At 27.1% G+C, this 14967-nt stretch overlaps 1 protein-coding gene across 1 annotated transcript; it reads left to right on the forward strand.

Moving 5' to 3' along the window:
* Positions 1–4699: 4699 nt before the first annotated feature.
* Positions 4700–9034, forward strand: LOC114417056 (thiamine thiazole synthase 1, chloroplastic-like). Its single transcript, XM_028382147.1, has 3 exons — positions 4700–5160; positions 7056–7544; positions 8604–9034. Exons 1-3 carry the CDS (start codon positions 4768–4770, stop codon positions 8757–8759), a joined length of 1038 nt encoding a protein of 345 aa, XP_028237948.1. The 5' UTR covers positions 4700–4767; the 3' UTR covers positions 8760–9034.
* Positions 9035–14967: the final 5933 nt, after the last annotated feature.

Consider the following 14967-nt stretch of genomic DNA (forward strand, 5'->3'; position numbering starts at 1 on the left):
ATGAACTTGGGTTAGAACAACTTTAATTGATGTTCTTGAGTTGAGTTATTATACAACAACATATATATGTCTATTAGAGTTATTATTATTTTTTCATATAAGAGTTTTTTATGTTGAAGATTGAATTTTAGGAAAATAACTCAAAAAATTTATTTGTCTAAAATGTTATTTGAGAATCCAAGTAAATAACCTAAATTAGATTTTATCACTAAAATAAAAATGACAAAAATTTACATTCTATATAATATTATAGGACAAAAAAATAATCCAAAAACTCAATATAAATTCTTTCACTACAGATTCTCTTAACATGGAACATGTTATACTTCTGACTTGGGACCGTAGAAGCCACTTGCTCTACTTTACTTTTTTCCATGAATGACACTTGTTGCACTTGCCAGATGATAATCTAGAATGTTGGATCATTTCATGACAAAAACTAACATATATAAAAGTAACAAAATTAAGATTTGATTTTTAGATATTTTTAATACTATTCTGCTATTATATTTAGAGTTTTATGAAAATAAGAAAATGACACATTTCAATTTTATAAAAAAAATATTATTTTTAAAAAAACAACAACATATTTTTAGTTTAATGAAAATAAAAAATATGTTTTAACCTAAAAAATAAATCTCTCTCTCTATAATATATGCATGTGTAAAGAGACAAATTAATTAACCTTTCTGTGTAAGAGAGATTAACCTTGCTTAAAATTAAAACAAAATAAAAATTATTTGCTTATTTTAGTTTCAAATGTTTAATTATCTCACAATATTCTACTTGTATATATAATTTAGGTTTAATTATATTTTTAATCCTTGTAATTTAGTATTTTTTTTTCTTTTTGTTCTTTCAATGTTTTTTAATCTTATTCTTTATAAATTATATTTATTTTATTTTCATCCTTTTTAAGTAATTTAGATGACGTTCTTTTTTACTGTTTAATGCATTATTTAAATCGTTTTAAGGATAAAAAATAAGAAAAATTTAAAAATACAAACAAAATAACTTTTTATAAGGATAAAAAATAAAAAAAATGTTAAATTGTAAGGACACAAAATGTGTTTAGTATGTAATTTATTTATTGAGGATTAGAAGGGAGAAGGAATATACAACTTTTTTTTAACTATTTTAATTTTTTTTTATAAAAACTACTTTTTTCTTTATTTTTACATAAAATTAAATTATTTTTTTAAGAAACACTGTTGTCTGTACGTCTTTACAAAGGCTAGTAAAACTTGATGCAAGGCTAGTAACGCCTATTTCTTTCTATCTCTTTTATTCTACTTGTTGTACACATAATTGGTTTAACTTGAATATTTTTCTGCAATAATTATATCTCTTAGTAAAAAATCTTTATATAAATGTTCATTTCATTTATATTTCATCTCATTTCTGTTTTGTATTTGATTTTTCTATTTCTCTTTTAAAAAAATTCAATCGCATCACTTACCAGTCTATACTACTTTTTTCTTACTTTTTTTTTATAATAATTCTAAATCTTCTTTCTATCGTTTTCAAACTAATCTAAAAAGTAAAACTTTTGTAAATCAATTAATTTTTACCTAAAGTAGTAGGTTATGACTGAATTAAGCAAAATAAAATTAATTATTCTGACACTTCCTTAGGTTTAGTCTAGTTAATACATGCACCCCTTCCAAATGAAGATATTACTTTTGGTACCTCTATCTTGACGGTGTAAGTTAACGTTACGGTTCAAAACTCAATTACAAAAATGTCCTCATCACATCCCAGGGAAATCTAAAATTGCCCACAACCAGATGTTGTTCATTGTTTGCTTGCTCTTCCTAAAATATATTTCATAGGAGTGTGAGTAGAATATTAATAAATGATCTACAGGAAATCATAATTTAATGACCAGATACGTTATTTAAGAAATTCAGTTAATAATATTTAATTAAAAAAATCTTCTTAGATTATATTTCATAATAGTGACGGTAGAATAAAGATAAATGATCCATTAAAAATAAGATTTCATTAAATGAAAGATTTGATAAGAATATTATTAAATGAGATAAAAGTTAGTTAATATTTACTTAAATTTAAATTCAATTTTTTTGTTGTTGTTTAGATTTAGATCCCCAAGGAGTATTATTTAAAATCAAGGATGAGGGTGTGGTTGTAGCAGTATTTTTATTGTTTTAGGATATGACTGTGATTGGAATTCTGGGTACATCTTGTACTAGTTATGTTGTTGCTTTTGGTTTCAATAAAAAAATTTCCCTTTTGCTTTGTTCAAACAAAAGTTTGATCTTTTTACAGTGTTTTTATTGTTTGCTTACTTTGCACTAAATCTGAACTAATTTTAAGTTGTTTTTTCTCCCAATCACAAATTTTCCACTTCAATTCATGAATCTAGGATTAAAACAACTCAAATGTGGATTTTTTTCAGAATTTTCAAGGATAAAGGACAAAAATCTGCTTGAACTCATTGGGACTGAGAGAGTGGGAGGAAGAAGAAAAAGGGTTGGATCTGAAACCCTTTGAAGGAAAGGGCGGGAGGCTGAGAAAATGATCCTGAAAAAAAAAGTGATTAACTTGTTACTATAATTTAAAAAAAGAAGTGAGTAACAAACTATTATAATTTTTTTTAAAAAAAGTGATTCACCGGTGCCTCAGTTTTTGGTAGTTCAAATTGGTCATACTCACTTTCGTTATATGTAAATATTAAGTTTATTATATATTTTCAAAATACCTTTTTTATGAGGAAGTGAAATAGTGTGTAGAAAATTTAATAAAAAGAGACTCCTCTAGTCCTTTGTTTAAAAAATAATTGATATTTTTATCCTAATTATAATAGATATGAACTCACTTTCAGATATACTACCTCCAAACTAAACTACAAGTAAAAAAAAGTTCTTTGTAGATGGACAAAAATATATGTAAATGTTAACCAACTTTTCCTTATTTAATGATATCATCTTTAAAATAACTTTCATCTAATTATAATTTTATTTCTAATAATTTTTTCTCTCTTTTGTTCGAAGCAGTTAAATATAAAATGATACTTTAGAAAATTAATTATTTTTTATTGAGACTACTAAAATTAAATTATGTTAATTAATTTTCTTATTTGCGTAGATTAGTTATTTTTTGTTTATATTTCATTCCAAAGGTGGTATTAGTTATTAATTCTCTTTTGAATCCTTAATTATTTAGATTTTATAATATTGTTAACTTACTAAAGTATTTTGCTCAACTAACTCAACTAAATCCCTTGCTGCTAAATGGTAATTTTTGTGCAAATGAATGGGATAATTGACCTATTAAATTAACACCCATTGGTGAAACAAAACTATCACTTAAATTAAGTGTATTATCATTAAATATTTTCATTGATTACTTATATCGTTTGCCCCGTCTCTTTCACTTTGTACTCATTCTATTCCGTTATAGCTATTGTCTAATAAAAAATCATTCTAAAATAATTGTTATATGAGTTGTTTAATGTTAAATAACATTGTTTAAGTTTTTTCACACCGGAGCATATGACCTTAAATTATTTATATAAGCATAATTGATTATATTAGCAACCACTCCTTAATATCATATCATAAATAATATACTTTTTAGTATTATAGAACTCATAAAATTAATTTAAGTACTCACTTTAACAATCTTAATATTTGAGTGAATTTTTGTTTAAAATACTTAAATCTATATAAAATTATAAAACCCACAAATTTATGATAAAATATTCATATAAATTATTATGCATTGTAGATGCTCTTAGTGAAAGTAGTTGTTGTATAGTAAATGAGAAAAAATTTAATTAAATAAAGAGATAAATGATATATTAAGAAGTTATATAATGTATTTTATAAAATTTAAGATATTAATTGCATTTCTTAATATATGCGTTAAAATCTTAAGATTAAATTAAAATGAAACGAAGAGAATAATCTTATGAATATTATTGAGATCAAATTTAATTTTATTGCATTAATGATTATACTAACCTACCTTTTTCTTTTTATTTTGGGTTAGAAACCGCAAATATATCTTGATCATTGAATTGGATTAAAGACTAATCATATTTACAGTAAGTGATGACCGTTGGTCTAGAAAAATTTAGCGCATGAAAAGAATCAAACATAATGATTCTACTAAATAAATATTATTCTTATTAACCTAAAACTTTAATTTTTGATTCTTTTGTTTTATACGAAAGAACTAAAAACATGTACGATATTTACATCAACTTCAGTTTTAATTCTATATTGGCATCTAAATTTTACCTTTATTGATCTACTTCTTGGAAAATGTTTTTTTTTTAATTTTTTTTATTTTGTTGTGATTTAGTGTTTTTGTAATTTTTTTGTTTTAATTCATATAAATTATATTTATTTAATTTTTTTTCTTGAAACACTTTAGACAATATTATTTTACCATTCATAACATTTTTTCCATGAACTAAAGTAAAAAATTAATTTTATAAAATAATATTAAACTACATAAAGGAAAAATATATTTAAATTTTCTTTTAGGCTTGGGATATGGTAAATAAGCACTCCACCGTTGCACTACCAATGGTACAGAAGAAGTCTACACCGTTGATTTTGCATGATAAACTGCCACGTGTCATCCGTGCATTCTCTAGAAACCCGCTCTTGTATGATAGTACTTTCAAACTTTCCAATTTTGACCCTGTCCCATCCCATAAATATCTCAGTCCATTGATTCTTCACTCACTCCACTCACAACTGAAACCAAAACTGAAAAAAAAAACAATACCATAACATGGCTTCTTCCACCATCACCTCCTCCTTCCTAACATCACCCCCTTCATCTCTCTTCAACAAATCATCATCCCCTTCCTTCCATGCCACCCCTACTCTCCGCCCCCTCGCGCCACGCGCCTCCATGTCCGCCTCAGCGCCGCCCTACGACTTCGGATCGTTCCGGTTCGATCCGATTAGAGAGTCGATTGTGTCGCGCGAGATGACCCGCAGGTACATGATCGACATGGTCACCCACGCCGACACCGACGTCGTCATCGTTGGCGCGGGCTCCGCGGGTCTCTCGTGCGCCTACGAGCTCTCCAAAAATCCCTCCATCAACATCGCCATTGTTGAGCAGTCCGTCAGCCCCGGCGGCGGCGCCTGGCTCGGCGGCCAACTCTTCTCCGCCATGGTCGGTAACTCACCCTAGCAATTCTCCTTCCTCTTTTTCTGTTTTTTGTTTTCTATTTGTCGAAAAATATAGATATAATATTGGTTGACTTCTTATAAAACAACGGCCGCGGTAAATTCCATAGTAATAAATTAATAATAATTTAACTTTAAACCAGATGAAAAATCTTATCAAATGCCACTTTATTTTAGTTTTTTTGTTGAGATTAATTAGCCGGCAGTTATTATCAAGTCTTTAGGAGAATTATTGCAGCATTTTGCAGGTTGCACTTATTTTTCCTAGTTTATAGCTTTACCGTTTCTTTACAGTTTAAATTATTTTGTTTATTTATTGGCTGATTGAATATTGAATAAAATGAGTAATTTTCTCCTCATCTCATAGTAACATTTTTTTACTGAGGATAAAATTTTGAAGTTAAGACACAGGTGGTATTTTTTGCCTGATCTTTGATCGAAAGCGAAATTTACTGGACATAATGAAAAATTCATGGGTAAATTTTTTAGTATGGAACATAATCCTGTAAAGGAAAAAATAATCCTGTATTTATTACTTATAAATAATTAATTTTAATTAATTTCGAGCATATTTATAAATTCCACTGAACTTTGGAGTAATATTTAGTATTTAGTCATGACGGAGGGAGAGAAAATATTTATTTTCATTAGACAATTTTTTTTAAGAAGAAATATACATATATCTTTTTCATACCCATTATGATACTAAAATTTTCGGTCATAAGTCAATTTTTATTTACCGTCTTTTTTTTAAGTATAATTTGTTTGTCTTATATAATAAAATTGTTTGTATTATGAAAAAAATAATATCTTTGAAATAATAAAGATATTTTAATAATACATATGTATAAAGATTTTTAATAATTATAATATATTTGAAAGATCAAATAATTTAATCAAACATTTTACTTAATTATTCATAAGAATATAAAAAATATTTTCAACTAAATTTTTAATTAACTAAACACAATTTTTTTGTTAAATGTATGAAAATAAGATTTCCATATTTTAATCTCAGGAATAATATTTCCAGATTAAAAAAGTTATAGTGGAACAAACTCCCCCTACTATTCAATCACCGGTTTTCAAATTTCACCCAAAAATGTGAAGATGTTTGGTAGACGCATATGCGAATCTTATACTAGGAGAGAAAATGAATAAGAAGGGATAAAAACGAGTTTAATGGTTATCTGTTGTTAATGTCAAAATCATTTTAATGCAGTCTCTTTTCTTAAAAAAAAAAAAACTATCTACGGTGTAAAATTAAATGAAATTAAATGATCGTGTAAATTCTTTTACATTATTAACATATATTCATTTTTCTCTTTATTATATAATAATTTATAATAAATTATTATTGTAATTACCATTAAATATATTCAGCAAAAAAATTAAATATTGTTATAGGTGTAGAAAAATAATCATAATATAACACTTTAAATGTTTAACTAAATATAGGAATACACTTAATTCAGACATATTTTTTTATATATTATTATTGTATGTTAGCTTCAAAACTATAAAACGACTTTATATTGATTTTTTTGTTTAATCATCCGTTTTGATTACACTATTTATAATTGTGATTTCTGAATTGTTAACTATCCTTCTGATTATTAAAAAAAATATCTTTGTGATTTTTAAGAGTATATCAAAGGGTATGAAACAAATAATGAACAAAATGTAAAGATGCATGAATAATTAATTTGAATATATAAGATGTGTTGGATCTTTGAGAGAAAAGGAAACAGCAAAAAGTTCCATCTCCTATTGAAATAAAACTAATATTTTAACCAACTAACATTTATTGATAAAAAATAAAGAATAATTAATTTGATAACCCAAGACCTCTAATGGTGTATCGTGAATGTGCGAGTGCAGGTAGTGCGTAAGCCCGCACACCTCTTCCTAGACGAGCTCAATGTGGAGTATGACGAACAAGACAACTATGTGGTGATCAAGCACGCAGCATTGTTCACATCCACCATCATGAGCAAGCTCTTGGCCAGGCCAAACGTGAAGCTCTTCAATGCCGTGGCGGCGGAGGACTTGATTGTGAAGAACGGGAGAGTTGGTGGGGTGGTGACCAACTGGGCCTTGGTTTCATTGAACCATGACACTCAATCCTGCATGGACCCCAATGTGATGGAGGCTAAGGTGGTGGTGAGTTCTTGTGGCCATGATGGACCCTTTGGAGCCACTGGGGTGAAGAGGCTCAAGAGCATTGGGTTAATTGATAGTGTGCCTGGGATGAAGGCACTTGACATGAACAAGGCTGAGGATGCCATTGTGAGGCTCACTAGGGAGGTTGTGCCTGGCATGATTGTTACTGGGATGGAAGTTGCTGAGATTGATGGTGCTCCAAGGATGGTAAAATTCTATTATCTCTTGATACTCTTGTGCCACTTATTCAATTTGAGATTTTTAAAACAAGTTTTAAAATTCTCTCAGTGTTTTGATTATTAATGAAATAGTATAATCATCTTACAGTGAAAAAAAAAGTTTTAAGAATTGTAAAATTTGAGATTGATGGTGCTCCAAGAATGGTAAAATTTTACCTTTTGATATTCATAGACTACACTTGTCTTTTTTGAGGATTGAGATTGTTTTCTTTAGCATAGAGATTGAGATATTGCCTTTTAAAAAAAATAGAGATAGAGATATTTTATGTGATGGGTCCAACAGCACACTGGGACTGAAAGGGAATTTAAATAATGCATGAAACAACTCTCTTTATAAAAAGGGTTGTGGGACCAGTTCGCTAACATTTGGCATCTGCAATATATTTTTTTTTTGTTACTTACATTTGTTTATACTTTTTTGGGGAAGGGGAAGGGGGTGTTGTTAAATTGTTTGCATATATAATTTGACCCATTTGATAATTAGAGGAGGAGAAGAAAGTAAATTTTACCAGAAATGTAAAAAAGGAAGGAAATTTGGTTAATTGTTTTCATATATAATAAGGTGTGCCTTTTATAATCCTCTAGTATGTTGGTTGATTTATATGGTAACTTAACTGTTTTGAAAACATTTGTCTTTTTCAAAAACAGTTTTATGTTTTTCAAAATTTTACATCTTTTGAGTACATTGAAAAGTGTTTGTCTTTTGAGTACCTTTCTGTTTTTTTTTAAAAAAAAAAAATTGTTGCCTGTCCAGATTTGGGAAATTTCAAACAATTATCTTGAAAATAAATTTCGAACAATAGATTTGGGATGGAAAATTACTTACTTGGCAGTGTGGAATTGTTTTGAAAAATGGTCTTTAAAAAAAGTGAAAGGGGAATTAAACAAACCCTTTGTAGTGAAGTAATGCTCTAGTTTTTATTTTTGTTGTTCATGTCTTTTAGAAGATTTGCTCAATAAAATATCCTTGTGTTAACATAAAAATGGAGAAACTAATTGTTTGGGCTTTGTTAAATTTTGAATGCAGGGTCCAACATTTGGAGCAATGATGATTTCAGGGCAAAAAGCAGCCCATCTGGCTTTGAGATCATTGGGACTTCCCAATGCTTTGGATTCAGTGGGAAACGTTCATCCTGAGCTTGTCCTAGCTGCTGCTGAATCCGCTGAAATTGCTGAGGCTTAATTAATGTTGCAACAAATTAGGTTAAAATAGTATCAATGCTTGCAACTAGAAATAATAATTGTAGACTTGTACTTAGGGAATTAAGCTTTGAAGGTGTTAGTAGTGATCTATTGGGGTGGTTGATGCGACTCTATGAAGTTTGTTAATACTATATGAAGCTTTGAGGGTGTTGCTAGTGATCTATTGTGTGTTACTTTCCTCGAAGCCTAATTTAATTGGGTCTTTTTTCTATTATAAATGGAGAGGGTGGTGTACCATCCATACCTTCGTCTCAAGTTTCATGTTTTGTTCAATTTATTTATTATTGTAGTAATTTTATTTGAAAAATTCCTAATAAGGACCTTAAAAAGGTATTGATTGAAAAATGTCCTTTTTAACTAAAAAAGTATTCCTCTATTTTAAGTGCATTTTTTCTCCTACTCAGAAACTTATGACATTGACGATTGAAGACGGTGGGGTCTTCCTATTCCTGTTAAACCCCTGTTTGTTCTCTTTGGATCGATTGAGATCAATGCTTTAATTCATTGTCATTGTTGATCTTCAGAAATACAATATGATTGTAATCTAGCAGTGTAGAAAACACAAGAATAGCTGATAGACAGTGAAATAATATGAGAATTTAATCATAATTAAATTTAATTATAATTAGATAAAATGATATTCTATGAATTCTGTATGCTTTGTGGTTGTCAGTGAAGTTTTATTAGATTTTCGACTGAGGTTGAGACTTGAGACACAACTTACAGTATAAGACGTTGAGAAGCTCAATTTTTTTTTTAATTTGATACCACTAGTGTGATCATAGATGTCGTTTAAAAAATTCAAATTTTAATTCTATATCTCCCTTTAAAAATTTAAAATTTTATTTAATAACGATTTCATAAAATTTGCGAATTTGGTTAACTTTTGACAAAAATTTCTATACAAAATGTTTGTGTTATTGACAGCGCATCATTCATAATTATATTAGTATAGAGACCAAAATATATGTGATATTTATTAAATAAAATTATATATCATGATGTGATTTGGTTGATATATGAGTTTGTGTATTGATGTTAATTGTTATGTAAAAAATTATAAAATTTCATTAACATTATAAAAATCGATTGAAGCTTCTCCAAAAAATTAGAAGCACATGACCAATAAGATAGAAAGATGGGAAAATATTAGGTTTAATTATAAAATATGTCCCCCTATTTTATCTATTACACTAAATTAGTCCCCTTATTTTTTGATTCACTATTTGAGTCTTACCATAATTTAAAATATACTATCTTAATTATAATTTTGTGTACATCATGGAAGGACCTAGACTTATTCCTCGCTTTGTGAGGATCATGTGGTAGGATTAATGCGGGTTAAAACTATGAAATCGACACCTGATGATATTAAGTCGATTTTGGGGATAAGTGTTGACAATGTGGATACTAATGAAATTAAATGAACTAAATTTTTCTAGTATGTGCTGGAAGCCTACAGCTAAATAAGCCAGTCAGTGGATTCAATAAAAAAAACTTTATTTTTTTAAAAATGATATATTTATTAAATAATTGGATTTTTTTCTCTCTTTAAGATAGGATAGAAAATAAAAATACATTAAAAAATATAAATATAAGCATTTAATTAAATATTAAATATTTAACTTTAAATAAAACATCAAACATTTTTAAGATTAATATATATCTAATAATAAAACATCAAATTTGTAACGAGTGTTACTTGGTGCACCCAGTATTTTTGTTGGAGCGCCCAGCATGTATGATGAAATGGCAAAAATGCCCTTCACCCTAGTAATATAAACAAAGCTACAGTTTCGTCCGTACAACGCGCACATCCTTCTTCTCCCTGTTCCTATGGCCTTCGCGCACATTCTTCTTCTTGTTCCTACGGCCTTCGCTTCCTCTTCCTCTTCCTACGTCGGTTCGTCTTCCTCTTCCTATGGTGCTTCTTGTTCATCTTCCTCTTCCTACGACGAAATGACGTTTCTTCTTCCGGTCACCATTCGTGTTTGTGGTTGTTTCTTGCGGTTCTTCTTCTTCCTCCACTTCCCGCATCGCTATGATTCTTCTTCTTCCTCTCCAACAATAAAATGATATTTTTCTGGAAAGACCTCATACGAATCAGCAATCCGTATGACCCATACGGATTGCTGATGCGTATGAGTTTTTTTGTTGAATAATTTTTTTTTTAGTTTTTCTTCTAAATTTGTTTTTTTGAAAAAATTCTATTTGTCAATTATTATTTTAATTTTTTCTTAGTGTAATGTTGTTTTGTAATGTTAGTGAAATTTTTATAATTTTTTTTTGACTTATATGTTAAGTATTGATTTTATTTATAAAAAATATATTAGTCATTACCAAGATTAGATTATATTGCTAAAATTAAGATTAGATTGGTGAAACAATTAATTTTCAATATTGTTATATTATATTTGTCTAACTTTTTAAAAAAATCGAAAAATATTTAAAAGATATTGAATTTGTTACTTATGAAAAATATTGAAATCATAATTAAAAATAATTTAAATTTTTTATTTACAAAAAATATTTAAACGAAAATTTTAATAATTAAAATTTGTTATAAAAATATTGAAACATAATTTTTAATTGTACAATAAATCTGTTAGTTATAAAAATTATGAAACCAAAGTTTAAAATTTAAAATATAATAAGATTTTTAGTTTAGGATAATGATTGAAATCTAATTTAAAAATATATTTGATTTAATAGTTATAAAAAATATTGAAACCAAAATTTAAAATATGATAAGATTGTTAGTTTAAGATAATGATTGAAATCAAATTTAAAAATATATTTGATTTAGTAGTTATAAAAAATATTGAAACCAAAATTTAAAATTTAAAATATGATAAGATTGTTAGTTTAAGATAATGATTGAAATCAAATTTAAAAATATATTAACTTTGTTAGTTATAAGAAATATAAAAGCCAAAAGTTAAGATATGATAAGATTATTAGTTTAAGGTAATGATTGAAATTAAATTTTAAAATATATTTGATATAGTAGTTATAAAAAATATTGAAACCAAAATTTAAAATTTAGAATAGGATAAGATTGTTAGTTTAAGATAATGATTGAAATCAAATTTAAAAATATATTAAATTTGTTGGTTAGAAATATGGAAACCAAAATTTAAAACATGATAAAATTGTTGGTTTAAGGTAATGATTGAAATTAAATTGTAAAATATATTTTATTTTGTAGTTATAAAAAATATTGAAACCAAAATTTAAAATTTAAAATAATAAGATTTTTAGTTTAAGACAATGATTGAAATCAAATTTAAAAATATATTAACTTTCTTAGTTATAAGAAATATGGAAACCAAAATTTAAAATATAATAAGATTGTTAGTTTAAGGCAATGATTAAAATTAAATTTAAAAATCTATTTGATTTTGTAGTTATAAAAGATATTGAAACAAAAATTTAAAATTTAAAATATAATAAGATTGTTAGTTTAAGATAATGATTGAAATAAAATTTAAAAATATATTAAATTTGGTAGTTATAAAAAATATTAAAACCAAAATTTAAGATTTAAGATTTAAAATTTATTTATTAATCCATATGTTTTAATTTTTTAAAAATTATTTTTTAGAAATTTTTTATTCATTTAATTTATTTACAAAATTTGATAATCAAACAAATTTGATATTTAATTAAATGATGTATTTAGATGTTTATTATAATGATTAAAAATTAAATAAATATGATATTTAATTGAATGATGCATTCAGATGTCTTTTTTATAGCAATTGATAATTAAATAAATTTGATATTTTTCTACATCTGTAAATACTTATTAAACCTATCATTTTTATTTGTATATGTAAAACAATTAATTATTATATAAAAAATAATCATCATAAAATTTATTATGTAAATTTACATATACATTAAATATAAATTAAAAATTTTAGTGTTATATATAGCGACACTATTTGTTTATATCTTAATGTGTGTATTAGCTTGGTTGGTTTAAATGCTTTATTAATAATTTAGGTGACACAAGTTCAATCCCATCTTTAACCATTAATTTTTAAATTAAATCATAAATTATATTTTTGAAAAAAAAATTAAAAAAAAAATCCTATGGATCATGTAAGGATTGGCAATCCTTAGGCCCAATATGGAGTGACAATCCGTATGATCACGTAAGGATTGACAATCCTGAGACCCAATATGGATTGATGTCAATCCATATGATTGACAATCCTGAGACCCAATATGGATTGATGTCAATCCATATGAGTCATACGAATTACTAATCTATATGTGCATACCATTGTTTTTTTGCTTACCTTTCATTCTCCAACGACGAAAATCGATCAAAAATCATCATATACTCCTAACAAATGCATGTATACCACTGGAGATCAAATACGCTTCCAAACTGCCCTTAACGAAAGCAAGTTACACTAAGTGACGAAAATTTTGTGAAAAAAATAACACTAAAGAAATGAAAAATTTGTGCTGTTATTTATAACCGAAAATACCATAAGGGTATTTTCAGTATTTTGAAAAATTACTGGGTGCCCCAACAAAAATACTGGGTACCCCAAGCAATTTCCACTTTTAACACATCAAATCAAATGTTAAAGTCAAAGTGTAAAGTGATTATAATCAAAAGTGTTTTTTTTTTTTTTTTTGTTACGCAGTTAGTTTGCAGGATTCACAAATTAAGCCTATAAAGTTGATAAGTTTCATGGACCAGACCAAAAATCATTTACAATTAGACGAGTCAAATTTTTTTAGACCCATAATCCGCTTGGATCATAGGCTTTGTGGGTCAGTTGGCGTGATCGAATTCATATATCCACTCTTAAAAATATATATTCGATGAATATTATAAGGTTGAGACATGCTCTCTTAAGGCTGGGCAAACAGCAATAACACGACTGACGACTCGATTTAACCGAAGGTAAAAAAAAAAGGCAAAAACGAACGAGTTCAGACACTTAATCGAATTTGAACTGGTGTTAAAAATAACAATTTGAACCCGACCAAACGATAATACTTGAAAGACTGAAATAAGTTTCTGAGTATAAACTTTTTAAGAAGTGTTGCATACTGCCATCACTGCACGTCTACCATAGAAGACATATGTGCACTCCTTCACTTCACTCTAATTACTCTCCTGCCACAGGTTTTGAATTAACAAAAAGATTTTTTTTTACTAATCTTATTCTATATTATTTTTTAAAAAGCATTCTAAACTCTAAAATTATGTTGAGAATGGGCAGGTCAAGACACTCGATCAATAAGTAATGATCGAATCAATATATATATATATATATATATATATATATATATATTGGTAGCTCAATCTATACTCCCAAATATAAAATTATATTCCAAGAGGTCAAATTTAAAATTCAATCACAAGATCATGATTCCATAAAATTTAAGTTTGTTGTACTAACTTTAGTTGAGATTCTGGCTAAGTGGCAAAAGTAGTTTTTACGTGGTTGAGAACATGGTTCGAACATTCTCTCTGCCAAAGTTGATTTTTAAAAAAATTTAAACACAACGTAAATTTACAGTGCATTGAGCCAGCTGCCAACACGTGACATTTATCATTGGAAATGGCAAAGAGAACGTTGACTTAAAAAAAGCTTGAGAAACAAAAGTGTCTCAGAAAAAAAGTACTCAACTCGATTCGGGTCACCGGTTTTAACGAAAACCAGCCGAGTCAGCTCGGTCAGGTGTACTCTTTAATTTCCGGTTGGACCAGTCTAATTTTAATAACACTGCCCTAAAGTCTAATGTAATGTTACTAGGGCCCATCTTGACATTTTATGGACCAAGTGCAAAATAATATATAGGGCCACTTTATATATAAGTATTGTAAATATTTAAATATATTTTAAAAATTGAATTTGAAAATAAAAAACCCAACACTTACCACCACTCTAAACGGAACCTAAGTTTATTTTTTTTTTCTAGTCCCTTAATTTAAAAAAAAACTTTTTTCTTACTTACGATAAAAATTCACTACAAATTATGCATCAAAACCGAAAACAATAAACAAGGAGGAATTAAATAGATTTTTTTTTTCTTTTCAAAGTTGAGTGACTAAAAAAAATAAATTTAAATTTAGGAGACCAAAACTGATCCCAATTTAAAGGAGAAAAAATATATTTAAGCCTATTATAAAATATAAATATATGTTCAATAAAAAA

This window comes from Glycine soja, chromosome 6 (assembly GCF_004193775.1).
Source record: "Glycine soja cultivar W05 chromosome 6, ASM419377v2, whole genome shotgun sequence".
NCBI lineage: Eukaryota > Viridiplantae > Streptophyta > Magnoliopsida > Fabales > Fabaceae > Glycine > Glycine soja.